Here is a 27,422-nt window from a genome sequence, read left to right on the forward strand (position 1 = left end):
GTGTGTGTGTGTGTGTGTGTGTGTGTGTGTGTGTGTGTGGAGCTGCTTCATCAGCAGAATCAGCCTGTGATGAATAAAACATCAGTCTGAGTGTTTCTACTGAAAACATCTGGATGCACAGCAGGAAGTTTAAATCTGCTGAGTTGTTGTACAGGTGTGTTGCCGGCGTCTCACTCCTCAGGTAAACAAAGCTTCAGTGTTGTCATGGTTTTTATTTCACAGATCTATCAGTCCTTTATTGATAGACTTTTGTGACTCTATCTCCACAGTTCATTCGGTTGTACACAGGTACCGACTGATTGATTGATTGATGGATAGATCCTTTAGGTTTAGGTTCATTTAAACAATATAACAAAACTGAAACACAAAGGTTCAAACTGCTATAAATACATGCTGTTCATTCATTAATCATAAACACGTGACTGTCATCACACCTGGACGTACAGGTGTGCACAGTATCAGTCTCTGCAGGTCTCTGTGAAGTGGATTGGACCTTTACTGAGATGACCGGGTTTCCATGGAAACCACAGACCAGTCCCAGCGATCATAAATATGTAATCAATAGACGATGAAGGACATGATCAGCTGCAGGTGAGTGCAGATCCAAACTGATGTGGACTCCTCTCTGACTCTACATCAGGGCACAGAACCGAGACCTCCACCTGCCCGCAGGGGGAGTCGCCTCTCTGACGTCACCTGGACTGGTGGGTACGGCCTCGGTCTCCCGGACCAATGAGGTTTCACTGCAAGAAAACAGCAGCCAATCAGTTTTTGTGAAGTCTTTTATAAGAATACAGTTTGTTGTGATTTGATTGACAGGTGAGTTACCTGTCAGTGTGAGGGTTCTCTCTGTCCGACCACAGCTCACTGTGCTGCAGCTGGTCTGACTGGTCTGACTGGTATGAACTGGAAACAGAGACAAATGTTCACGTTCACCTGCAGGTCAGATTTATTGATCACTGATCAATATGTTCTTGATAAAAAATGAAATAAACGACAAACTTCAGAGACTTGACATTTTACTGTGTTACCTGTATGGTCCAGATGCCATGTATTCAGGTACTTCAGTGTCTCCGCCCTCTGCTGACCCACAATGCTCTGCTGCTTCCTGTCTACCTCTGGCCTCTGCTCCTGCTTGCATACTGATGGTTAGTGTTTGATCCAATACAAGAATAATATGTTGTTACCACGGCAACACCGCTTGTTGTTCTTGTGGAACTCACCTGGCTCCTTCCCCCGCTGCTCATCTCGCTGCTGGTTGGCTGCCCTGCGTGGACTATGTGTGATGTCAGACTTCCTGTGAGGAAGGTGAAGACACAGAGATGTGTGAAACCACCAAGAGGTGTGAATGTTGTTGGTGACTGGAGACAAAGTGAGAGCTGATTGGCTGCTACCTGACACATTGTTCGACAGGTGAGCTGTGTGGGTGTGGCCTGGCTGGGCGTGGTCCTCGTGGACGTGGTCTCTGCATTTTAAAAACAGTCAGAGGGCAATAAAGACATGTGGTCACATGTGATGTGGTGTTGTGATTGGTCGGAGGTGTGATGTGGTGTTGTGATTGGTCGGAGGTGTGATGTGGTGTTGTGATTGGTCGGAGGTGTGATGTGGTGTTGTGGTCATGTGACCAGACCTGCAGGCCGATGCTCAGACTCTGCTGCAGTGTTGCAGTCAGTCGCTCCACCAGACGATCGCCAACACGACCAGAACCGTCCTGAAAACAAAACATAAACAACATTTACAAAACATCAAGTCTTTTATATCTGACAGGTGAAAGAACAGGAAGTGTTCTGTGATTGGTTTGTGATGCTGGTGATGTAACCTGTTGGTTTGTTTACAACCTGTCTGGTGGTCTGATGCTCCTTCTTATTAGTTCTTCTGACTGACAGAAATGATGGACACTGTGAGCAGGTGAGGGAGAACATGCAGGTGTGTTGTTACCTGGCAGTGAGACAGAGCGCTCAGAGCCTGTTTGTAGAGCTGAACAGCTTTCTGCTGCTTCCTCTGCTTCAGGTAACACTCCGCTAACGACTCACACACCTGAGCCTGAGCCAGGTGGTCCTCTGCAGACAAACAGACAGGTAGAGGCAGGTATGATCTCATAAACATGACTGAACGGTTACTGTTTTTACCTGATGTTACCTGTGTCTCTGAATCCCTGCAGAGCGTGGATGAAGCTCTCTGCTGCCTCCTCTTCATCACCCAGCTGACTGCAGGCAAACGCCAGGTTACTGAAGCACCGAGCCTGGTCACCACGGCAACCTAGAGAGCCTGCGCGCGCACACACACACGTATATTATCACTTCATAGTATCCTGAATGTATGAACTTATAAATATTACACTTTTTTATGAATGTTGAAGGTTGATTGACAGGTGATTGACAGGTGTGACAGGTGTGACAGGTGTGACAGGTGTGTGTCTGACCGTAGAGTCCAGCGGCCTGCCTGTGGTAGCCCACAGCAGGTGTGAACTGTCCAAGAGAGTTCAGAGCAGCTCCCAGGTTGTGCAGCACCTTGGCCAGCAGGGGGGGCCACTGAGCCGCAGGACCCAGAGCCTGCAGGAAACACTGCACCGCCTCTTCGAAACACCTGAGCCAGCAGTAAGACACGCCCACGGACAGGTAAAGCTCACCTGGACCACAGCGGGAGGTAGACAGATTAACCAATCAATCAATCAATGAATCGGTCAGATGATCTGTTTCATAAAGGTGATTACCCAGAGTCCTCGGGTCGGTGATGCTGTCTGTCAAACTCAGAGACTTTGTCAGCACGCCGATAATGTCATCATGGCTGAACTGATCTGATTGAATCATGTAATTTCCCGCCTCTTTCAAAGCAGCAGCTGCAGAATCCAACATGGCTGCCACTCTGTAACTCTCTGCTGCCCGCAGGAAACCCTGAACTGCCAGAGACCAGTCCTACAACACACACACACCTGTCACCTGACACATCTGTCACCTGACACACCTGTTCCAGCTCTGGTTCAGGTTCTGGTCCAGGTCCTGGTTCTGACCTGTGTTCTGCTGTAGCAGCGGCTCATCTCCATGCAGGCGTCTCCCTCGCTGCCTCCGTCTCCCTGCGATCTGTACAGCTGCGCAGCCTGCAGGAAGTGGGCAGCGGCCTCTTGACTCTGTCCTAGTGCATTGTGGGCCAGTGCGAGGTTGAACTGGAGGTCTGGGAGCCGGTCGGCCTTCGGACCGGGGTGAGCCTGCTGCAGGAAGTCCAGACCTTTCTGAGGTCTCCCCACCTCCACATAGGCTGCTCCCAGGTTAAAGGAACAGGCTCGGAGGACCCGGGAGTCCTGCAGCTGAGGGGAGCAGAGCATGATGGGAAATGTAGTAGACACAGCAACAAGGGTTTTATGACTTTTATGACTTATGTCATATGACATGTTTGTGACCTCTGACCACAGCGTCTCACCTGTTCTGCAGCCTTCAGGGCGTCTCTAAAGCAGCTCAGAGCGTCTCCTGTCCGTCCCTCCTGCAGAGCTCGATGACCAGCAGACGTTAACTCCTCGATGTCCACCGTCTGAACCTCTGACACCGCTGAGGCCTTCGTCCTCACCTTCTGCTCCTTCCTCTTCCTCTTCACTTTTACCTCCTTCTCACCTGCTGTGGACGCATCAGACGCCATGATGGATGTGAGAGAGACTCACCTGGACTGAGGAGACAGAAACACACAAACCTCCTCTTAAAGAACAGCCAATATTCAATCAATCAATAAATCTGATCAATTGAATCATTTTACTTGAATCCAAAGATTTAAATTGAATATGGAGTGAAGTTAAATTGTATTTTATTTCATTAAAAGTTGAAATGAAACAGGACGAGCTGCTGTTTTCAGTGTTTAAATGTTTTTACCGGATTAATTACAAAACTTAAATGTTTTATGTTTATTTTGGAGGAAACACAGTCACTTTGTTTCAAACTGATTTATTTTGAAAAACCTTCTGTATATGTGTTTGTGTCAGTTGGAGGAAGGTAAATCTACAACTGACACCGCCCCTCTGCTGGACACACGTACACACGGCTGTGTGATGGTTTCAGCAACATCAGAGACACAGTCTTTGTTCGTGCTGAGGTTGACTTATAACAGAGTCTCATTTAAAACCTGTTTCACATTCACTCTGACAGATATGAGTGAAGAGCAGCAGGGATTATAATGATATAATTATGATATAAATAGAATAATGATATTATTAATTAATCATTAAACACTGGTCCTGGAGAAGCAGCAGAAAAATGAATGGATGGATGAATCAGTTAATATTTTATAACTAACATGACTGTCTGCAGGCGAGAGAAAGATCCATGACTTTGTAAATGACGTCAGTGTTTTTTAAAACGTCACAGTACCTGGACTGTGGAAAGGGAAGATACAAGATCTGATCTGGTCTCTGGGGGGTTTCTCTTCACCTTGGTGTTTGATTTGTTGTTCTGATGGTTTCTGTTTGATTTTTATGTGACTGATGTCACCGACCTGAAGACCAGACTCCTGGCTCACAACATACAATTATATTAAATTACATATGACATTGTTTGTCAGTCAGATCTGGTCCTCTCCACCACCTCTACACTGTTACAGTACATTAAATTACCATACCATATTATAATTAGATCTATATTTAATAGTATTCTTTATTTAGACTGTTTAGTTACTGCTTATCATTCAGCCTTTAACTGAATCGTTTTTTATTTATATATTGATATATATCGCGGATAAATGAACAGCTGTCACTGACACTGTTATTACAGCTGTACACACGTCAGCTGCTACTGCTAATGTTCCCCCTGACAGGTACTGACACTGCTCACCTGAAGCCAACAGGTAACACGAGCACTCACAGTCCGCAGGTGAAGATTAAGCTCGTCCATCCTGAGCGGGAAAATGTTCACAAGTTAAACTTCAGCTGTCACTAATAAACCGATACGATCTGCGGAGAAGCAGCTAACAAATACCTCCACCTGCTAATACAGTTTGACTCGGTTTCTATGGTAACACAGAACAGACGGTGGGGAGTAATTAAAACAATAAAGTTTAACTGTGTTATAAGTAATTCAAGGTAAGGACGTGTAATATCTAATGAGATTTTAAAATGTTCTTTTAAAGTAAAGTTTTCGTTGGCGTTTGTTTTACTTTAGACAGGAAACTACACGGACCACAATCCAATGCGAAAAGGTTCCAGCCAATCGGAAGAGCGCTTGACCGGCTGACCAATCAGAGAGCCGCGGGAGCTTTCAAACTTCGGACAGGAAGAAGCTCGCGGACAGCAGGGGACGGTTTGAGTCTTCAAACCGAGACTCGAGATTATTCTTCACCGGCAGATTTTAAGAGAGAGAGTTTCGGTCACCGAGAGGATTAAAACCGAGTTTAACCGAAGGACACGAAAACACGGAGCAAATAGCTAACGGCTAACGGCTAACATGGCCGACTCAGCTTCACAGAACCGCTGTGAGTTTCTTTAAACCTTGAGCCTCCCTCCTCTGTTAATTCATGTGTTTGTTTACATGTTTTATTCACGTCGTTGTTTACATGTTTATTCACGAGTTTATTCGTGTGTGTGTTTACGAGTTTATTCACATGGTTCGAGAATGAAACATGTCTTACTCGTCATAAACCTGAAACATGAAGCTGCCGTTTTCATCCGTGAACTGTTCAGAGAAACTTTCACATCAAGTTCAGTTTGTTTTATTTGTGGAGAAACAGATTTTGAAGTATTCATGATCCAGATTATTATGTGATCCAGATTATTATGTGATCCAGATTATTATGTGATCCAGATGATTATGTGATCCAGATTATTATGTGATCCAGATTATTATCTAATCCAGATTATTATCTAATCCAGATTATTATCTGATCTCAGCACCATAAATATGTCTGAGAAACCGAAGTGTTGAAAAATGTTCTGTCTGACATGTTGAGGAAAGTAATCCTCCTCTGTAACTGGATCAGAACCAACATTTGTCCTATCCCTCCACCCAGTCTGGGTCAAAGTGGTTCAGTACTTTGTGTGTAATCCCGGACTGAACCTGATCTCCATGGTAACAAACCTCTGACTGTAACATTCCTCTGATGATTGTTAATTTGTTTCACTTTTGTTTGTCTATTTTTCCTTTTTAATAAAGTTTTACACATTTTATTTCTGGATGTTTGATTCATATTACATCAGATCCATTATTTTGATTACTGATTAGTGTGATGATTATTTTTGACACCAATTGTTTTGTGTGTTTTATAAGGAGATGACTTCATGTTGTTTTATTGGAGCAGTTCCATGACACGTGTGTGTGTTAACAGAGTGTGTCTCTGTGTGTGTAGATGAGCGTCTGACAGCAGAGCAGATGGATGAGCAGAGGATCCAGAACGTGGCCTACCAGTACCTGTGCAGGTTGGAGGAGGCCAAGAGGTGAGTGGGATTTAGTTTGAGTCAGTCCTGGTCGTGGTGGACTGGAATATCATCAGACATCCTCCTGACTCTGATGTGATCCAGCTGTTGTCATGGATACGTCTTTGTGTTTCCATCACCGTGATGACAGACAGGCCTTGATGGAGGCAGCTTTCTAACATCAAATACGACACACTTCTTTGTTTCCTGCTCAGGTGGATGGAGGCGTGTCTGGGGGAGGAGCTTCCTGCTCCTACGGAGCTGGAGGAGGCGCTGAGGAACGGAGTCGTTCTTGCTAAACTGGGTCATCGATTCGCTCCCAACGTCGTCCCCCTGAAGAAGATCTATGACCCCGAGCAGCACCGATACCAGGTCACACAGACACACAGACATACAACACCACATGACATGACATGTGACTCCATCAATACTCAGCTGTGTCAATAATCAATTATCAGCAGTCTCGAGTCAATAATCAATAATCAATACTCAGCTGTATCAATAATCACTAATCAGCTATGTCTTGATGTCAATCAATAATCAGCTGTGTCTCCATGTGTCACTAATCAATAATCAGCTGTGTCTCCATGTGTCTATAATCAATAATCAGCTGTGTCTCCATGTGTCAATAATCAATAATCAGCTGTGTCTCCATGTGTCATTAATCAATAATCAGCTGTGTCTCCATGTGTTCAGGCTGTGGGTCTTCAGTTCCGTCACACCGACAACATCAACCACTGGAGGAACGCCATGACGACTTTAGGACTGCCGACGGTCAGTGAACAGAGCGATTGATCAGATGATCGGTTTGAGTTCGGAATGATCAGCTGTTGTTGTTGTTTTCAGATCTTCCATCCAGAAACTACAGACGTGTACGACAAGAAGAACATGCCCAGAGCCGTGTACTGCATCCACGCACTCAGGTGTGTTCACCTGTCTGTTTACCTGTTCACCTGTCCAATGGTCAATACACCTGTCAATACACACATCTGTTCATCTGTTTACCTGTCTGTTTACCTGTCTGTTAATCTGTTCACCTGTCTCCCTGCAGCCTTTATCTCTACAGACTGGGTTTGGCTCCACAGATCCACGACCTCTACGGGAAAGTCAAGTTTACTGGTAAATAACACACTTCCTTCCTTCCTTCACTCTTCTTCTTCTGTTTATTCAAACTGAAATGTTTCACCTTGATGTGACTTTTAATGTGAAAGTGACTTCCTGTTTGACAGTGTACACTGTTGTTGTTACTGTCCAGAGGAGGAGATCAACAACATGAAGCTGGAGCTTGATAAATACGGGATCCAGATGCCGGCGTTCAACAAGATCGGAGGAATCCTGGCCAATGAGCTGTCAGTGGACGAAGCTGCAGGTAGAGAGAACCCCTCTGATTGGCCGAGAGACTCTTCAGTCAGTCCCTACAGAAAAAGACGCAGTCCTCAGTCTCAAACTGTCCCCTGTCTCCTTCTCACATCAGTACATGCAGCGGTGATAGCCATCAACGAGGCGGTGGACAGAGGGGACGTTGGCGTCATGGCGGGGGCTCTGAGGAATCCTAACGCCATGCTGAGCGACCTGCAGGAGGCGCTGATGAGCGTCTACCACCAAATGCTGCATCAGGCTAAGAGAGGGAAAGCTCAACATGCAGCCGGCAGGGTGAGAGTCTGCTCTGATTGGTTGGTTCGTCTGTCCTATTAAACTGTCATGAGATGGATGTTTCATGTGTGTGTGTGTGCGTGTGTGCGTGTGTGTGTGCGTGTGTGCGTGTGCAGCGTGGAGGTTCAGAGGAGAAAGACATCTATGAGGAGTATCTGACTCAGAGAGAGATCCAAGAAAACATCAACATCGTCAACGGTGAGAACAAGAGAAGCTGTGGTAACCCTTCACAATAAGAGTACCCTTATAAAGGAGTTATAAATGGTTCATAACGAGGTTATTAATTAATTATAAACAACAGTTTTCATCCATTGATGCAGGCTCACTATTCGGCAAGATCAAGTTAATGCTTCCTACTCATCAATCTTACTAATGAGTTACCACCATGGTAAAAGGAGCGTTATTTATAACTGGCCATGAGGCTCTTTTACCAGTTATAAATAATAGTAACTCATTAACAAATGACGGTGGTTAATTGTTAGTAACTGAACAAACGTGATGAAGCAGCAGCTACAGATGTTGATGATGGAGAGATATGAGGCTGAACAGTTCAGATACATGTGGGCTCACTATTTGGCAAGCAACAGCTCACTGTTTCCCTTTTCATCTAATGTGTAATAACAGCTTATAAATTATTTATGAAGTGTTAACAAGCTAATTAATAAACTAGCTCTAAACCATTTATAAATCCTTTATAAGGGGAGTCTTATTGTGAAGTGTTTCCAGGTGTTTTCCTGTGGCTTGAATGTGTGAACAGACCAACGTCCATAAAACCACTGGGGGACACAGCTCATAATGAATATAACTGCACACACCTGAGTCACCAGAGTGACTGTCACTGTGATGTCACTCCTCTGTCCTTCACCCTGTGTATCAAACAGATCAATGTGACTCACTCTGACGTCACGATTATTATTTATTATGATTTATATTATGATATGATTTTATTCAGGTTTCACTCGTTCTGTGTTTTGAGTGATTTATTTATAAAACGATCTATAACTGATAATATCAATAATATTGATCTGTGTGTATCAGTGCGATCAGCGGTGGAGCAGGTGGATGAAGCTCTGGAATCTGCAGATGAACTGTCCCTGCTCTCCGCTCTGCAGCTGCCATGTTTGGCCCTCAGGGGCCTCCGTACTGACAATGGCCCCTGGTACCTGGACCAGCTGTCGGCGGACCGCCAGCAGAAGGCGCTGGTACACACACACACACACACACACACACATACACGCACACACACAGAAATACACACCGTGACTGCCTGTTAGACCTGACCCCTCCCTCTGTGACCTCTGACCTCAGGATCAGGGCTGTGTCGACCCCCTGGAACCTGATGAGCTGCAGGAAGCTGTGACCATCGCCAACCAGGAAGCCCAGAGAGCCAAGAACAGTAAGTTCTACTGGATCTGGACCAGTACATACTGGTGTGTCCAGACCAGTCCACATCAGTCAAGCTGTTGTGACTCATGACCCTGAAGATGTCACTGTGGAACATTTTCCAATATTTAATGATTGATCAGTCTATTGATAAAATAATCGTCATATCTTCTTCATGTCCAGTCACAGTCGATCAAACTGAGACTTCAATAAGTGTGTGTGTGTGTGTGTGTGTGTGTGTGTGTGTGTGTGTGTGTGTGTGTGTGTGTGTGTGTGTGTGTGTGTGTGTGTGTGTGTGTGTGTTTCAGTGCTCACTGCAGTGCAGAGTGTTAATGCGTCGTTGCGTGGCAGCGACCCCAGACACACGGTCAGCTGTCTGATGACCTCTGACCTCCAGTTGCCCGAAGTGTTTCCTTTTGCTGCCTCTCTGTATCACAAAGAGCTGCAGCTGCTGCAGAGACAGACTCCACAGGTAAGTCACCTGAGAGTCAGTCAGTCAGTCAGTCAGTCAGTCAGTCAGTCAGTCAGTGTTTGATGTTTCCTGTTGTCTCCATCAGGGGGAGCTGCAGCAGGAGGAGCTCTATGTTGCCGTGGAGATGCTGTCAGCTGTCGCCCTCATCAATCAGGCCATGGGGGCGGGAAGCCTGCAGCAGTTTAGCTCCTCATTGGTCAGTCCGTCTGCAGGACTCTCTGATGTAGACGACACCCTGCTGGACAGGTGCGACTCCGGTCTACCTGTGTTTACACCTGTCTACCTGTCTGTCTACCTGTCTGTTTACACCTGTCTACCTGTCTGTCTACCTGTCCGTTGACACCTGTCTACCTGACTGTTTACACCTGTCCACCTGTGACCCTCAGGTACTTTGAGTGTCTGGTTGGTGTGAAGCAGGAGATGAGCAGAGATCTACTGACCTGGAATCAGCTGCAGGAAGGAATCAACTCTGTCAACAGCTCAGTGCAGGACGAACACCAGAGTAAGAAAACACACACTGTACATGTTGTCTGACCTGAGACCAGCTCACCTCTTACCTGGGTACATCTCCATGGTAACAGATGCTGAACTACTAATGATCAAGAAAACAGACCAATGCCTATAAAAGCTCTGCATACTGACCAAGTTCATGTTGTTAAGATAACCTGTGACCCCTGTGTGACCTCTGTGTGACCTCTGACCTTCAGAGCTCCTGGCTGTGGGAGTGATTAACGAGGCTGTGATCAGAGGAGACTCTCAGAAGCTGCTGTCTGCTCTGCTGCTGCCCTCCTGTGGCGTGGAGGAGGTTCTACCTGCCAACACCTGCAGATACCTGACCCTGCTGAGCAAGGCCAGGCAGCACAAAGCCCAGGTAAATCCACACAGGTAGAACTACACAGGTAGAACTACACAGGTAATTACACAGGTAACCAAGGATTCACCTCAACATTCGGACTGAAACTCAAACTGATCTTGAATCTTTACCTTCTGTAGAATGAATACATGTATGTTGTTGTTTGAAGATGAAGTCATGTGACCTTCTGATGTCCAATCAGGTGAGCAGAGACCCAGGAGCTGAGCTGTGGTTGGCTGATATCCAGGAAGGAGTGAGGAGAGCCAATCAGCAGAGTCAGAGAGCTTTGAAGGGTGAGTCGGTCACATGATACATGTTGACAAATGAGACATGGAGACATCCAAGACATTAAACCAAGTGTGTGTGTGTGTGTGTGTGTGTGTGTGTGTGTGTGTGTGTGTGTGTGTGTGTGTGTGTGCGCGCGTGTGTGTGCGCGTGCGTGCGTGCGTGCAGTGTGTCTGTCAGTCGCAGCAGTGAACCAGGCTGTGAAGGAGAACAGGGTGAACCAGACTCTCAGAGTTCTGTCTCTACCTGAGGTGGAGCTGCAGGGACTCATCTCTACCTGTGCTGCAGAATATCAGAGAGAGCTGCTCAGTCTGCTCACACACAAGACACACACAGGTAACACACACACACACACACACACACACACACAGGTGACACACACACACAGGTTAGTAGACAATAAGATGTTTGACGTCCTTCACACTGGCAGATTTCTTCTTTGAGTCACTGATCTTTAACATATTTAAAGATCTTTGTCGTGTTTGTGTAAAACATTGATACTGATTGATTATGGTTTTCAGATTGGTGAAGTATCAGCACAATGTTGTGTAACAGTCTTGTTTTGGTGTAAACTGTCCAGGAGACAACAGGAGTCCGTGGGTTAGAGTCCGGCTGGAGGACGGCTCCTTTTATTACTTCCACCTGAACCGACTGGAGGGAAACTGGGAGAGACCGGCCGGCTTCGTACAGAACAGTGTGTTCATCGACAGAGAGGAGATAAAGGTGAGATACACCTGAGGGTCAGAGGTCACCGTCAGGGTATTAACCACAGGTACTGTCACACCTGAGAAGACCCAAACTTTAAAATCTAATTTCCACACCTGAGAAATCACAGTTTATATGTCCCTGTCTGTGATTGGTCAACAACAGTGATGTCATGTCTCCACCTGCAGGAAGTCATCAGCAGTGTGTCGGGCTCGTACAGTCGCAGCGTCCTCTGGAAGAGCAGCGACGCCCTCGTCGTTCGTCTGCAGGCGGCGTGTCGAGGGTTCCTGGTCAGACAGCAGCTGGAGGTGCGGCGGCGTTACCTGATCAGTCAGACACCTGCTGTCATCGTCATCCAGGTGAGAAACCAGCTGACTGCTGGAGCAGATTCCAGTCAGTGTTCTGTAACATAGGCAGCTGGCTGACCTGCAGACACCTGGACTCTGGATTTGATGGGGAGCCGGTCGAGACAGACAGACAGGTGGAGACAGACAGGTAGAGACAGACAGGTGAGGAAGGGGTTAAAGCAATATCAGGACACAGTTCCAGATGTAGGGGATCAATACTAATCAATACAGAAGCCTCAGGGGTGGAGCTTGTTGGAGTGTGTCATTACAGATTTGATTGACAGGTCTGTGGCTGGTGTGGTCATGTGATCGATGTGATCATCACGTCTCTCTGTGTGTTAAGTCTCAGTGGAGGAGGTTTGTCCAGCAGAGGGCGTACAGGCGGCGGCTGCAGTTCCTCTACATGAACTGGCGAGCTGCGGTCAAGGTGAGCAGACGTTTACAACAGGTCCACAGGTGACACCAGGTGTTTGTGTCTGTACTGTTCATCAGTGTGTGTGTGTGTGTGTGTATGTGTGTGTGTGTGTGTGTGAACAGCTCCAGTCGTTTGTGAAGATGTGGTTGGCCAAGAGGAAGTATCAAGCTCGACTGAGGTTCTTCAGACGTAACGTGAGTCCTGCTCGTGTCTCTTAAATCTACTTCCCTCCTGGGGCACCTTGTGGCTTTTCAAATTAAAAGCCTTCTGCAGAGTCTTGAGGGCGGCCGCAGTGAGAGGAGGATTCAGACTGTTCCTTTAACTGTCTCTGTGTATGATTCTGTCAGCCAATCAGAAAACAGGATATTCCGTCTCCATGGTAACAGTGTATAGTAACTGTGTGTGTCCACAGGTGGGCGCTATCATAAAGATCCAGGCCTTCTTCAGAGCCAGCAGAGCCCGGGACCAGTACAGGATGCTGGGTGAGGTCACTAACGAGACACTGACTCTGATTGGTTAATTGATCCTGTCGTTACTTACTCTACCTGTTTGCGAGTCATTAATAAGCCCTCCCCCTCACCTGTCTCAGTGCACTCCGACACGCCCCCCCTGTCTGTGGTCAGGAAGTTTGTTCACCTGCTTGACCTGGGCGACGGTGACATCAGAGAGGAGGCGGAGCTTCTGCGTATGAGGGAGGAGGTGGTGAGGAGCATACGCTTCAACCGGCAGCTGGAGGCAGACCTGGACCTGATGGACCTGAAGATCGGCCTGCTGGTCCGGAACAGAGCCACGCTGCAGGTACGTGAGTCACCACCTACAGGTAGACACAAAGATGGTCTATGTTCAGAGGATGAGTCACTCCACCTCAAAGGAAGGGACAGTGTACGTTTACATGCATTCACAGAAATCAGGTCACTCAGGTAATCAAGACGTTTTCCCTAACCCCGACTACAAACCATTGATCCCCAGACCGATTACAAAAACTTCCTGACCCAGTCTGCCCGTCAGGGTTTATGGTCCGTGTAGTATTTGTCTCGTTTGTGTCAACAGAACCATCTCTCTCTGAACAGGAAGTTGTGTCTCACTGTAAGAAATTGACGAAGAAGAACAAGGAGCAGTTGTCGGACATGATGGATGTGGAGAGAAGTAAAGGGCTGAAGGCTCTGAGCCGAGGGAGGAGGGAGAGACTGGAGGCCTACCAACACCTGTTCTACCTGCTGCAGGTGAATCTGCCTTCTGAAGAACAGATTGTGTGAAACCCCCCCCCCCCCCCCCCTTTTCACCAGATCACAGTAAAAACTATTTTGTGTGTGTGTGTGTGTGTGTGTGTGTGTGTGTGTGTGTCTCAGACCCAGCCTCTGTACCTGGCTCAGCTGATCTTCTTGATGCCTCAGAGTCGCTCCACCTCCTTCATGGAAATGTTGGTGTTTAGTTTGTTTAACTATGGCTCCGACCGCAGGGAGGCCTTCCTGCTGCTGCAGCTGTTCACTGAGGCTCTGAGATACGAGATCAGGTAACGGATACACACTGTAATACACACTGTAATACACACTGTAATACACACTGTTATACACACTGATACATTGAAATAAAGTTTAAATTAATTAAAAAATCCTGACCTGAGACACATCAGAGGACAGAACAGTCCAGATTAGACAGTAATGATCAGTAACGCGTGTGTGTGTGTGTGTGTGTGTGTGTGTGTGTGTGTGTGTGTGTGTGTGTGTGTGTGTGTGTGTGTGTGTGTGTGTGTGTCAGGCTGAAGGTGGAGCAGCCTCAGGATGTGGTCACAGGTAACCCCACCGTCATCAAGATGTTGGTGAACTTCTACCGTCACGCTCGTGGTCACAACGCCCTGCGCGAGGCCTTGGGTCCGGCGCTGCAGGACGTGCTGCAGGACCGGACCCTCAGCATCAGGACAGACCCGGTGGAAGTCTACAAGACCTGGATAAACCAGACCGAGACCCAGACCGGACACAAGAGGTTTGAACAGAGAAGACCGCTTAAACAGACTCATCTGAACACCTGTAGATCTCTGAGTGTCTCACCTGTCTGTCTCACCTGTCTGTCTCACCTGTCTGTCCCTGCAGCTCCCTGCCCTACGAGGTCTCTGCTAAAGACGCTCTGTCTCACCCTGAAGTTCAGAGACGCATCGACATCGCCATCATCAACCTGAAGAACCTGACGGACCGAGTCCTCAAAGCCATCACCTCCAACCTCCACAAACTGCCGTAGGCCTCCACCTGTCCACCTCTCTACCTCTCCACCTGTTCACCTTTCCACCTGTCCACCTCTCTACCTCTCCACCTGTTCACCTTTCCACCTGTCCACCTGAGGTTCATGATGAGTCTTGTTTTGCAGGTATGGTTTACGTTACACGGCGAAGGTCCTCAGAGACGCCCTGAAGACAAAGTTTCCTGAAGCCAGCGATGACGAGCTCTACAAGGTAAACTCCAGGACGTAGACGGAGCCCAGTGCTCACTGGTTTGCTCCCAGTAACCGAAGGGCACTTCTCCTTCACAATAAAAGCCTGAAGGTTCTGGTCTAATGCGTAGATTTGTCACAGACGGAAACACAGCGACTGTTCAGGATTAAAGTGGATTGACTCGTTCTTCCACAGAAGCTCTGAACAGCTGTTTCTTACCTTCAGGGTTTAACAAACAAACAATCATCAGAATCCTGTTACTGTCACCTGGATCTGAACCGGATCATTTCTGATGAAGTAGAAGTTTTCCCCTGAAGTCTGGAGTCTCCTGTTTGACTCTGAGTGTCTCTCTAGTTTCCTGTAAAATGATTCTACTTTTGAAAGTGACACTGAAATTTGCTGAAACATCAGTTATTCTGAACGTGAACTTCAACACAGCGTCAACAAGTCTTCAGATTAAAAACTCACCTGTCCTCCCCTCTGCTCCTCTCCTACAGATCGTAGGTAACCTGGTCTACTATCGTTACATGAACCCGGCCGTCGTGGCTCCGGACGGTTTCGACGTGGTGGACCGCTCGGCCGGCTCCGCCCTGCAGCCGGAGCAGCGTCACATCCTGGGCTCCATCGCCCGCATGCTGCAGCACGCCGCCGCCAACAAACACTTCCACGGAGACGGATACCACGTCAGAGCTCTGAATCAGTACATCAGCCAGACTCACACCAGGTTCAGGTCAGAACTGGATTCATTTATTTACACTGTGGAAAAACATGATCAGAATACAGAAGGTTCCTGACGTCAAACAGGAAGTAGCTGCTTCTAGAGCTGTAAGGATTAATCGATTAGGTGATTGATAAGATAAATCATTATCATCATCGTTTTAGTCATTTTTAAGCAATAAGATCAAACATTTGATGCTTGCAGCTGCTCAGATTCAGGACTCGATGTTCACTGTTTTCTCACAAGGACAAAACAACCAATCAGCAGTTAACGCTCGAGCCGCTCCATCAGCTACGGTGAGTCGTAACTGTAAACTGTGATGTCACCAATCGCCCGTCCATGTGGCAGCGTCAGGTTTAAAAATCAAGACAAACTAATTCATCTCTGAGACCAAACCACCGGCGAGTTCAAACGTCCTGAGATCACGAGTGAAGACCTCAGTGACGTCCAGCAGGTGTCTCCTGATGGTTCTTTGTTTTTTCAGGTTACAAACACATTAAAGTCATAAACATCTGCACATCCGACAAACAGAGGAAATACAAGTAAAAGCTAAATAGATTAAATAAAATAAGAAGATAACGTGCACACCCTTCAGTGTGTGGTGTGTGATACAGGCTGTTAGACTTCTATATTACACTTCATGTTCGTCATCGAGCAGAGACAGTTGTATGATTGGAAAAGGGATGCGATACGTGAACATCAGGCGTCCTTGCTCAGAGGAAGTCATCCTCGCCAGTTTGTCTGTCCATTCATTAAAACCGATTCGCTCTTTTGGTTTCCAAAGCCGTAACACTATTCTGCTTCCTGTTCTCGAGGCCAGTTTCACCCAACAACACACTACAAATTTCCATCGGTAAAATATCCAGTATACATAATGCTGAGTTTGTGTCAGTGATTTAATGATCAGAGAACGTTCTCTCTCACGGTTCTTTGTGTCCAACAGGAAGTTCCTGTTGAGTGTGTGTGACGTTCCTGAACCGGAGGACAGGTTCAGTATGGATGAATACTCAGAGCTGCTCATCGTGAACAAACCCGTCATCTACATCTCTGTCAGCGAGCTGCTCAACACGCACAAGGTCAGAAAACACAATACCTAAACCTGGTTCTGGATCTGGACCTGGTTCTGGACCTGGACTCACTGTGTCTGTCTGTGTCTCTGTGTGTTCAGCTGCTGCTGGAGCATCAGGAGGTTTTGTGTCCGGACTCCTCCGACCCGCTCAGACTGCTGCTGAAGGACCTGGGATCAGTTCCCACCCTTCAGGAACTCATCGGTACGACAACTACTGCTTTATCACTAACACTGCTGCTGCCCTCACGGTGCGTTCACAGACACTAAGGAGCTGTCAGTATCTGGCCTGTCATGGGTCTATGGCCTGTCTGCCATCAGACACTTTGTTAAGGACTCATCTTAAAACTTTTCCTCCATTTATTTTGAAGTTAAGAAAGTTCCCTCCTGCCGTGGAGCCGTGAACAAACTGTGCTGAGGTGCAGCTGCTGTGATGTCACGCTAAACAGACGCATGGAAAACCGGCTCGAACCGACTTTTCCAAAAGAGAGGGACCCGACCCGAATAGACCTGAGGGTAGATAGACCCCGTCCAAAAAGAAAAGAGACAACACTAATAATCATTATTATTATTGTTATTGTTATTACTATCATATCAACGATATTATTATACAACTATGTAATAATGGACAGATGTAAAGTCCTAGAAAGTAAAATAATAAGTTTAAATGAAAAGATGATTTTACTGAAACAAGCTTCAGGTTCCTCGACAATCAAAACTGCGGCTGACCTGATGTCACTTTTGACACTGTTGACACAGAGACCAGACCAGACTCGGCTAGACTGAGCAGACTTTGGACCCGGGTTGAATCGGGTCCAAGTGTCAGCATTAGAAAAACAAAGAGACGGGTCATGAAGCAGCTGCAGTCAGTCAGAGCGCCACCATGAGGCGGCGAGGAGAAGAGCTCTCCACAAACCTCCACCTGGAGTCTGACGGTGTGTTTCTGTTGACGGGTGGAGGCTGAGCCATCAGGGTCTGAATGAGTCCTGGTCTATGTGTGTGTTCTGCAGGAGAGTCTTCATCATCGTCATCCTCAGCAGATCCAGGATCAGAGTCTCAGAGCTGTAAGATGGAGGTTTCTCTGACTCTCACCAGCAAGTTCGACATCTTCAGCGAGACCGATGACAAACCAGACGCCAGAGGACTGCTGCTCAGGTAACGTAGCATGTTAGCCCGTTAGCTTCACCTGCTCAGGTAACTTCACTCTGTCATTCGTCCTTTTATTCAAAATAAACATGTTTAAGTTTTTCTTTTTTTTTTCTTCAGCACGAAGCAGCTGATCATCGACGTCATCAGGACTCAACCAGGCGACTCTCTGAGGGACATCCTGAGGACATCTCCCTCACATGACCAGGTATCTCTCTCACACACACACACACACACACACACACACACACACACTGAGCTGAACTGAAACCAGTCTCTCTGAACTCTGAGTCAGTCCAGGTGTCTGGTCCTCACAGAGACGGAGCGCACACAGGTGATACAGGTACACCCGTCTTTAACCTCAGCTCCTCCGTCATCTCTTCTTCTTCTGCTCTGTTCACACAGGAAGTGTGTCACGATTGGCTGATGCAGCGGCGTGCTCGGCAGGACGCTCTGACACCTGAGAAGATGAAGAGGAACCAGTCGCTGGTTGCCAACAGCAACCTGAGTTTGGAGGAGAAGAAGAGGAAGATCCTGAGGTGTCTTCGTCGTCTGGAGGGACTCGGAGTCCTGAGGTCACCTCAGACCGAAAACCAGATCCTGCAGATGATCGCCAAGGTGACACAACACACACGTAAAGCATTCACAATGACGGGTTTGAACTAACACACACACACACACACACACACACACACACACACACACAGTGAGGTTCTGTCAGCTGATTCTTTCAAATCCTACATATCTATATCATTGTATTGATCCACTTCCTCACTTGTTCTTGAGCTTTCAACTGTACCCCCCTCCCCCAGGACATCCGTCAGCAGCGTCTGCACCGTCAGCGTCGGGGGGCGGAGCTCGTAAAGCTTCGTCAGACCCTCAGCAGTCTGCAGGTAAAGAGCAGCTTCCACAGTGAACAGGTGGACTTCTACAGACATTACATCACTTCCTGTCTGGACAACCTGACTGCCAACAGGTACAGGTGGAACCTCCCACTCTCACTGGCTGTTTGACTTCACAGGAGATTGAAACACTGACTCACTGTGATTGGTTGTGTGTTGCAGTAAATCGACCAATAAGAAGGCAGCAGAGAGCAAAGGAAAGAAGAAGCTTCCTGCTCTGAGTTACAGCGCTGCCCGGCTGCAGGAGAAAGGAGTTCTGTTAGAGATCGAAGACCTGCCCCCGACACAGTGAGAACACACACACACACACACACACATGACACACACACACATGACACACACACACTGAGACAGAATGTTGTTTATGGTGTTATAACATGTGACAACGTCTCAGCACGATGTAACACCACAAACACCATCAACAACAAAAGGTTCAACATCCGGTCACCACCTGCAAGATGCTTCATATAAAACGTGTAACAGCACATACGTCGATATTATAAACAAATACTGAATTATTTAACGTCACACATTTTAACATTAGAAACCAACGTAAGTAACGCTACACGTTTTACTGTTCCAGGTTTAAGAACGTGGTGTTTGACATTGTTCCTGGACCCGAGACAGGAAGCTTCAAAGTTAAAACTCGATTCCTTGGTGTCGAGATGGAAGAGTTCCTGCTCAAATACCAGGTACAACCCGGGATAAATACTGAGCCAAACCAGGCCAAAGACCGAGTCAACTAGCAGTATTTGTAATCAGTTTAACCCAGTGTTCTGTTGCTATGGTTACCTGCTGCTTGATACACCTGCAGCTCAGATTTAAAACTGGGGTTAAATTTTGGACCTGAACTCTGTTTTATTTATGTTGTGCATTATATGTGTTTTAAGGTGTGTGTGTGTGTGTGTGTGTGTGTGTGTGTGTGTGTGTGTGTGTGTGTGTGTGTGTGTGTGTGTGTGTGTGTGTGTGTGTGTGTGTGTGTGTGTGTGTGTGTGTGTGTGTGTGTGTGTGTGTGTGTGTGTGTGTTGCAGGACCTGCTGCAGCTGCAGTATGAGGGCGTGGCCGTGATGAAGATGTTCGATAAAGCGAAGATCAACGTCAACCTGCTCATCTTCCTGCTCAACAAGAAGTTCTTCAAGAAATGAACCGAGTGACACTCTCACCCTGTATTTCTATCTTTGTCTGTGTCTCACTACATCATTTTTATATGTCACTATATACAACAGAGTGAGGCGTCCATCTATACACTCCTATCTCTGTTTATAATCAGATAATCTTTATAATTTTTCCCATGAATGTTAAAGTCACATTTTTACAATTGGAGATCGATACGGATCAATAATCATGAGTCAGTCGTTAATCTCACTGTAGAGTGAAGCATCTTCCTCACACTCTTATCGCTGAAACTCACTTTTAGCACTTTGTTGACCTACTTTATATCTCACTAGAATTTAAAAAGAGTGGGATGTCCTGTTCACACTCCGATAAACAGACTGTGTCTCTGCCACTAATTTTCCATCATGTGTCCTTCACTCCCATTTTTATATCTCACTGGAACTTTGACAGAGTGGGACATCTCAGTTTTTTTGTCTCAGCTCAGAGTCATCCTATAACAAACTTACAACAACTTGTTTTTGTTTTTTACAACTAAAATCTCTGTTTTAACATCTCACTACAATGTTTTTGTATCCTACATAAAGTGCAGAGTGGAGCATCTTTTCTCACTCCTGTCTCACTCTAGAATCTAAACAGAGTGAGACATCTTTATCAGTCCTATCTCTGCGCCTAACTCTAAAACTGGAGCACTAAAAAATGTAAAGAGTGGGACATCGTTCATATCTATATGATGATGATGATAATGTCTGATGAAGTCAGTTTTATTTTGAAGGTCCTTTGAGGCAACTGATCAGTATTGATCAGGTGGATATTGTTTGTCAGTCTCGATCTGTTTGTACTTTCACCTCAAAGTTTAACTTCATCCCAGAAGATTAACCAGAATGCAATGTGAGCTGGTCTGATACCCACTGATCAATAACAGCTGGCTGATCAATAACTGTAAATATTTTCTGTCTGTTTCTGTTTTCTCTCTTTTCTTTTTTCTCCTGGTAAAATCTGTTTTTACTTCAATAAATATCTGAAAGTTTTCAAACGTTGTTTCCGAATTTCAGTGTGAAGTGTTGACAGCTTGTTGGTTGATTGATTCGTTGATTGATTAGTTGGTTGGTTGAGTAGTTGATTGATTGGCTGGTTAATTAATTAGTTGGTTGGTTGGTTGGTTGGTTGGTTGAGTAGTTGATTGGTTGGTTGATTGATTAGTTGGTTGGTTGGTTGGTTGTCGATTGATTGGTTGGTTGGATCTCCACGATCTGTAAAGACTTTAGGATTCACTTTATAAAACTGACTTGTTTAATATTGTTTGATGAATCAATGAGTTTCTTGATTCATTGATTTATTGATTGGTCTGTAAAAGTCAGAAACAGAAGTCCATCTCAGCATGACATCATCAAATGTGTATGAATGGATGGATTTAGAAGAACTGACCCCTTCAGTGTGAATGAGACGTGATCTGGACCACAGGTGGTTTAAAGGTGTTTGTTTGATCAGAGCTGAAGGTCGCTGAGATGTTAATGTGTTTGAACCAGATAAGAAGCAGTTTATGGCGTCTCATATCAGAACTCATCAGTGGGTCGTCTCTGAGCTGTAAAACCGCGTTGTCACGTTGTACATTTATATTCACAAGTTATATTCTGCTCTCCACGGTCACACTAACAGATTATCAATCCCGCATAAAGTCATTTTCCTCTGATATCCAACACGTTCTAACAGATGATGTTTTATAAAAGCAGCTGAAGCTAATGCTAACCTTGTACTGTAAAATCAATAAATCAGACCAACCCCCCAACCCTGGTGGAAGTTACAGGTGTTGAACATGAAATGTTTTTATTCCACAGTTTGAGTTACAATCAAAGTGAAGGAAGAAAAATAGATCACAGATTCATTAGAGACGTTTCTATCAGCTGACAGGCTTACAAAAATATTTCAGTTTAAACTTCAAGTATCTACCAACAACAACAACAAGGTCCAGTTGCAACCAGTCTGGACCACTTTAAACCAGTCTGGACAAGTCTAAACCAGTCTGAGCCCGAGTCTGATCCAGTTTAAACCAGATTAAACCAGTCTCATCTAGTTCACATCCGTCTAAAACACTCTGTGCCAGTCTTATTCAGTCTAAACAAGTCTCCAGTTAAGTCTGACCCAGTTCTGGTCCAGTTTAAACCAGTTTGAGTCTGATTAAACCAGTCTGATCCAGTTTAAGACAGGTTAAACCAGTCTGATCCAGAGTGTGATCCAGTTTAAGCAAGCCTCATCCAGGTTAAACCAGTCTGATCCACATTAAACCAGTTTAAACCAATATGACCCAGAATCAGATCCTGTTTAAACCAGCTTTACTTTAAACCAGTCTGTGCCCATGTAAACCAGTTTGAACCAGTCAGACTGGGGAACAGACTCGACAGAGCTCGGTTTTATCAGGATAAAATTATTCCCAATCTTCTGACTGATGAAAGTTCAGTTGTGAAGTATCAGAGGCTGAAACTTCACGTTCACTTTAGATTCTGACAGAACTTCAGGAGCTCAGTCAAACTTCATCCACAGGTCTCAGAGAGTCGGAGTCTCTTTCAGGACCATGTGGAGTCCCTCAGGAAGAGGTCCTGGAGCTTTTTTTTTTTTTTTTTAATTAACCTTCATATAAATTTAAAGGAACGTTTTAACATTTCTGTAAATCTGTCGTCTCCAGAGTCAGACGGCTGCCGGTCTCCAGGTCACACAGGTCTCTGCTGCTGCGTTCACAGTTAGTGGTTCAACTCTTTCAACTCAGTGTGTGACTGACGGTCCTCGGTCATCGTACACACAGACCAGTTTTCATTTAGGATATGTGTTTTACGTCCATCTATATACAAAGAGAGAATATGAGCTGCTATATCATAACGATTCAATTCTTTTTTCTACAAAGTCTTTTAGATAATGTTTCAAAACGTCTTCACTGACATGAACAGATATCAACAAACAGGAAGTTTAAAGTTGCCATGGAGTCACAGCTTGAGTCTCATTTCCGTTTACCCTGATCTGCCTCCATGTCATCAAACTGTCCCATTAGCAGCAGCTGTGATCACTTCCTGTCTGCAGTGTATCATGATGCTCGGACAACTCTCACTGTTTTACTGTGATACTAAAGGAAACTTAAAAACAGGAAACTCTGAAGTTTCTCTGGAGCTTTATTGTGGAGGGACATGAGAGATAATGACATCATCAGGAAGTGAGGTCACACTGGATCAGATCAACATGTGGTTCAGGTCTGACTCTGACTCTGACTGAGTTATGAGACAGATTTCTGTAATCAGGCGCTAAGGGTTTTAAAGTAGCCTACCTACATTTCTACTACAGATGTTGATCACAGTATCTTCCTGAAGTTTTTAGATCACCTGTACACACCTGTCCCATTCACTTCCCCTCTGCTCCTCCTCACACTTTAAACCTCGGCAACAAAACCAAACGTTTTGTCATAACGTTAAAAAAGAAGCTGAAATTGTAACGACCAATGTCAAGTTAAAGAACAAGTAAAACTGTCCAATCAGGCGACCCGCTCACTGTGAAACCACGGCAACCACAGGGATGATGTGTTTGAGTTGACTGAATGATTGAAAGAAGAGAACAGACAGACACAGACTGCTAACCTGTCTCTGTTTGAAGATACAGCCTGCCCTGTTAGCAGTTAGCTCTGTTAGCTGTTAGCTGTTAGCTCTGTTAGCTCTGTTAGCTGTTAGCTGTTAGCTCTGTTAGCTGTAAGCTCTGTCAGTGTTTAGTTTTCCAGAGGACTGATGTGAACAGTCTCTGTCTCTGTGCCGGACTCTGACTCTGGAGACGACAGAGACAATGTGGGACTGTTCCTTTAACCGCCCTCCAGCGCCCCCTGGTGTAGAATCGGACGAAGTGCTTCAGGGTTGACCTTACAGGCTGTTGCACAGATGGATCTTTACAGTATTTACAGTCTCGGCAGGTTTTGGTTCAGATCGCCCACGAACTTCTTTGGAATTTCTTAAACAATAAATTCAAACTTCATTTCACTTCATCTCAACACAAATTAGATCAATTATTGCCTCAGTGTCGTCGTCACTGAGACACGGTTCAAACATCCCTCTGAACTGTAAAATAAAGACAATTCTTTTACACAGAAATACCAACTATAATATTGACTAGTGTGTAGATAATTACAGTACGTACAGCGCAGTAGGTCATGAAAATAAATAGGTTGGATTCATTCATGAAAAGATGAGAGTTCGTTTTTGGAGCCGACCTTCAGACTCTTCAGCTCCAGAACAAGGTTCATGTTTTTATCCGTCACCAGCAGGAACATGGACACGACCTCGGTGCAAATAGTGCATCTGTAAACATCAAACAAGTCTGATCATTTTTATAGTCTCATCAGTTTTTGATTGAAGTTGATGAATGAGGAGGAAGCATCAGGACTGTAAACTGACTTTGACCCAGAGGCTTCCTGTGGTTCAGCAGAGGAAACTGAGGAGAGCTGCACCGACAACACGTCACCTGCTTCCACACGTCCAGATACAAACCTCTTATTGTTCTACTCGAGGTTTCAAACAGGTACAGTAACATGTTTTCAGCTGATGCAGTGATTAATTAACACCATGTATATCACGTTGCATCCCAAAAGAATCGGTTAATCCACTGATTATCTTCTATAGATTTATTGTTTGTTAAATGTGAGGAGACAGGAAACAGCTCATTTTAATTTCCTACAGCCCACAGTGATCGCTCTTCTCATCCGACCAACACCTGGACTGCACACGTTCACAGTTCAGTAACTATGCGGCAAAGATTTTATTAAACTTAACTTAACCTGAAACCTTCGATTAGTCCTTTAGTCAGCTGACCTTTAATTACATGCTGCAGTTTATTTAATCTTACTGCCTGTTGCTCTTTTGTATATTTATTTATTCACATTTCACTTTCTACGTCAATGTTTTTGTCCAGTAGGTGTCGCTGTCTGCTAACTTTTTAAAGTCTTCAGTCTGAAAACAAAATATCTTCACTTTCTTCGAAACTTTCAACCACACCTCCTGATCTTCATCGTCCAGAGTTAAAACTAAACTGGTTTAAACACGGTGAAGGTGGCTGCAGCTGCTGGTGTTACTGAGCTGTAAAATAAATTTTTCATTTTTGCTTTTAGTTTTAGTTTTTAGCTGCAGGTTGACGATTTTGCTTTGCGGTCGTAGTCTAGTTTAGTTTGTGGTTGGTCCAGATCTGAGGACGTTGGAGGTGAGTCGGAGGCAACTGGGCAAATGAACTCGGTTCTAAACTTCAGTCAAAGTGAGATCTGATTTAAAGTGAAGTGATTTAAAAGAGGATTCAGACTCAGCTGAGTGGATCCTCTCTTCAGGAGTCTCAGGACCTGAACAGAAAAGACTTGGTGGTCTGGGTCTAGGTCTTGGTAAGACCAGAGGACATTGCTCGAGTTTGGTGATGCAGCATGGAGCTTGGCAAATGCAATGCAGTAAACGTCCGCAATAAAATCCTAGATTCAAACATGAACAGGTAGCTGGTCTAAAGAGGCTAAAACAGGTGTAACGTGACCCCACCTCTTAGATCAAGTTAGATAAGTTTTGATTGTCAATGATCTAGAAGATCTTCAGGATGTCCAGAGTACTTTGATTTAGATTTCCTTTCTTTTGGCTGCAGTTTCTTCTTTATTAAAACTAATTTTAACCTCAGAACCAGAGATTACTGTTTAAATTGAGGCTCAGGTTTAAATCTAGTTTAACTAAACTCTGACTGAATGCTTCTCTCAGTTTAATAAAATCCTTGTTGGTGCAGCCCTCTATAAAGACCAGGAAGTGTCACAGAGTTCGTCAGTGAGGTGCTGATCAGATGCAGAAGCTTCACAGTAACAAGTCTCTGCAGCTACCCATCATGCCTTGCTCTGGCGCCTCCTGTCATCAATCCCCATTGGACTCGATGACCTTCTCAGCAAGGATCTCCTGGAAGGTGGAGAGCTGTTTCATCTGCTCCGTCTGCATCGAGTGTCTCCTCATCAGCTTCTTCTTCATCTTGAAGTCCGGGCCCCGTTTGGGCGAGGCGGGGGCCACCGGAACCAGGATCTTGTGTCCAGAGTGGACTGGGGAGGTGGGTTTACCATTGGCCCGGATGTCGGGGATGGGTCTCTGGGGGTTGATGTTGAGTGGAGGCAGGAAGCCGGGTCTGGTGTGGGAAATGTGGTCCAGCAAGAGAGTTCCTGAGCCCCGGCGCTCCAGGAGCCCAGGCGGACGCCGGCGCATGGTCATAGGGGACACCGAGTTGGGGATGTTCTCAAGAGACTCTCTGGAGGAGCTTGTGACCAGGGACAGGGGCGAGGCGTTGTACCTCCTTCGCTCCACAGACACCCGACCAGAGTCTGGAGATCCAGGGATGGACTCTGGGCAGAGATGGGTGTCCGACTCGTAGTGCTCCATCCGGGTCAGTTTGGGGTGAGCCAGGGCACGGGCCGCAACTGCCCCAGGTCCTCCGGCATTCTCCTGGGACTCCGGGGCCGTGTTCCTGCGGTAAAGGATCTGGTGCTGTTGGACTTTGTCGGCCCAGGATCCAGAGAGGGCTGCGCAGTCCTCGGAGCAGGACCGGTCGATGAGTTTGGGGGAACAGGGGTCGTGGGTCTCGATGCTGTGTCGCCGTGACAGCAAAGGTCTGACCGGTTCTGTGATGGACAGGCCGTTGATCTCAGTGATCGTCCTGCTGAGATCACAGCCGCCCTCTTCCTCCAGACCTCCATCCACCCGATCCTGAGGAACCAGCACCGAGGGCGCCACCAGGCCCCAGGGCTCCGAGTTCAGCCTCTTCAGCAGCTTGCGAGGTGGCGGCCTCTTCTCACCTGGAGGTCGAGCTGAAGGTAAAGGTAAAGCTGAGGTGAGGGCGAAGCTGAAGATCCCCTCATCGCTCTTATCTCCTGCAGGCGAGGAGGTGCCGATCTCAACCTCAGAGGGAGACATGCAGGCTGGAGACAGCTTGTCCACGATGCCTGGGGAAGGGGGAGAGTTGAGGTACTGTTTGGTCTTCTTGGTGCCTGATGGAGATGTATCAGTGGTGATTATGATCACCTCCTTGCCTTTGGCCTTGCAGGCGTCCAGCAGGACCTGTAGGGTGTCGCGGTCGCCCTTGTTGATAGCGTGGACGAGCGCAGAGGAACCAGAGTAGTCCCTGAGACTGGGATCAGCTCCGTTCTCGAGCAGTAGTGACACCACCTCCTTCCCTGCCTGCTCGGCGCAGGCGTGCATCAGCGCCGTCCTCCCGCTCTTATCGGGGATGTTCGGGTCCGCCCCTTTCTCCAGCAGGTACCGAACCATCCTTTGCCGGGCCTGCGGGTCGTCGTAGTTCGCCAAGCAGGCAGCGGAAATGGGGGTCTCTCCGCGCTCGTTACCCTCATTGATGTAGGCGCCGCCCTCCAGCAGCAGGCGGGTCAACCTCAGCTTCCCCTGGAAGACGGCTTTGAGGAGGGCGTTCCCCTCAGTCTGCAGAGGTCCTCCATCTCCCATGATCCCTCGTCTCACCTCAGACCTCCTGATCACTGCAACCTAGCTTAACGCTGACCAGCCATCCTCC

At 46.4% G+C, this 27,422-nt stretch overlaps 3 protein-coding genes across 3 annotated transcripts in view; 1 reads left to right on the forward strand and 2 right to left on the reverse strand.

Annotated features, from left to right (window-relative positions):
* Positions 1-43: 43 nt before the first annotated feature.
* Positions 44-5,141, reverse strand: LOC130172460 (tetratricopeptide repeat protein 24). Its single transcript, XM_056381205.1, has 13 exons — positions 4,812-5,141; positions 3,418-3,657; positions 3,011-3,304; positions 2,714-2,915; positions 2,423-2,629; positions 2,140-2,268; positions 1,939-2,060; positions 1,631-1,711; positions 1,395-1,465; positions 1,224-1,297; positions 1,032-1,131; positions 829-906; positions 44-743 (listed from the first exon to the last, which is right to left on the reverse strand). Exons 2-13 carry the CDS (start codon positions 3,628-3,630, stop codon positions 632-634), a joined length of 1,683 nt encoding a protein of 560 aa, XP_056237180.1. The 5' UTR covers positions 3,631-3,657; positions 4,812-5,141; the 3' UTR covers positions 44-631.
* Positions 5,142-5,257: 116 nt separating this feature from the next.
* On the forward strand, positions 5,258-20,904 carry iqgap3 (IQ motif containing GTPase activating protein 3). The gene is made up of 38 exons (XM_056381388.1): positions 5,258-5,448; positions 6,319-6,406; positions 6,601-6,757; positions 7,082-7,159; positions 7,232-7,308; positions 7,437-7,504; positions 7,641-7,754; positions 7,860-8,038; positions 8,155-8,236; positions 9,077-9,240; positions 9,347-9,434; positions 9,730-9,893; positions 9,979-10,139; positions 10,280-10,395; positions 10,601-10,764; positions 10,949-11,039; positions 11,200-11,367; positions 11,612-11,754; positions 11,925-12,095; positions 12,427-12,510; positions 12,621-12,692; positions 12,911-12,980; positions 13,088-13,296; positions 13,569-13,721; positions 13,848-14,011; positions 14,257-14,481; positions 14,589-14,729; positions 14,860-14,944; positions 15,421-15,653; positions 16,585-16,717; positions 16,810-16,912; positions 17,718-17,862; positions 17,974-18,061; positions 18,259-18,471; positions 18,666-18,829; positions 18,918-19,043; positions 19,339-19,447; positions 19,787-20,904. The coding sequence occupies exons 1-38, from the start codon at positions 5,421-5,423 to the stop codon at positions 19,898-19,900; spliced, it is 4,932 nt and encodes a 1,643-aa protein (XP_056237363.1). The 5' UTR covers positions 5,258-5,420; the 3' UTR covers positions 19,901-20,904.
* A 754-nt stretch (positions 20,905-21,658) lies between these two features.
* Positions 21,659-27,422, reverse strand: part of LOC130172580 (ankyrin repeat domain-containing protein 34A) — a 7,572-nt gene continuing 1,808 nt past the window's right edge. Inside the window, exon 2 of the mRNA XM_056381389.1 lies at positions 21,659-27,422. This exon is cut by the window's right edge and continues 17 nt beyond it. Within this exon, the coding sequence (XP_056237364.1) occupies positions 25,769-27,355 (1,587 nt within the window). The 5' untranslated portion in view covers positions 27,356-27,422 and the 3' untranslated portion in view covers positions 21,659-25,768.

The sequence above is a fragment of the Seriola aureovittata genome, chromosome 7, assembly GCF_021018895.1.
Source record: "Seriola aureovittata isolate HTS-2021-v1 ecotype China chromosome 7, ASM2101889v1, whole genome shotgun sequence".
In the NCBI taxonomy this organism is placed as follows: domain Eukaryota; kingdom Metazoa; phylum Chordata; class Actinopteri; order Carangiformes; family Carangidae; genus Seriola; species Seriola aureovittata.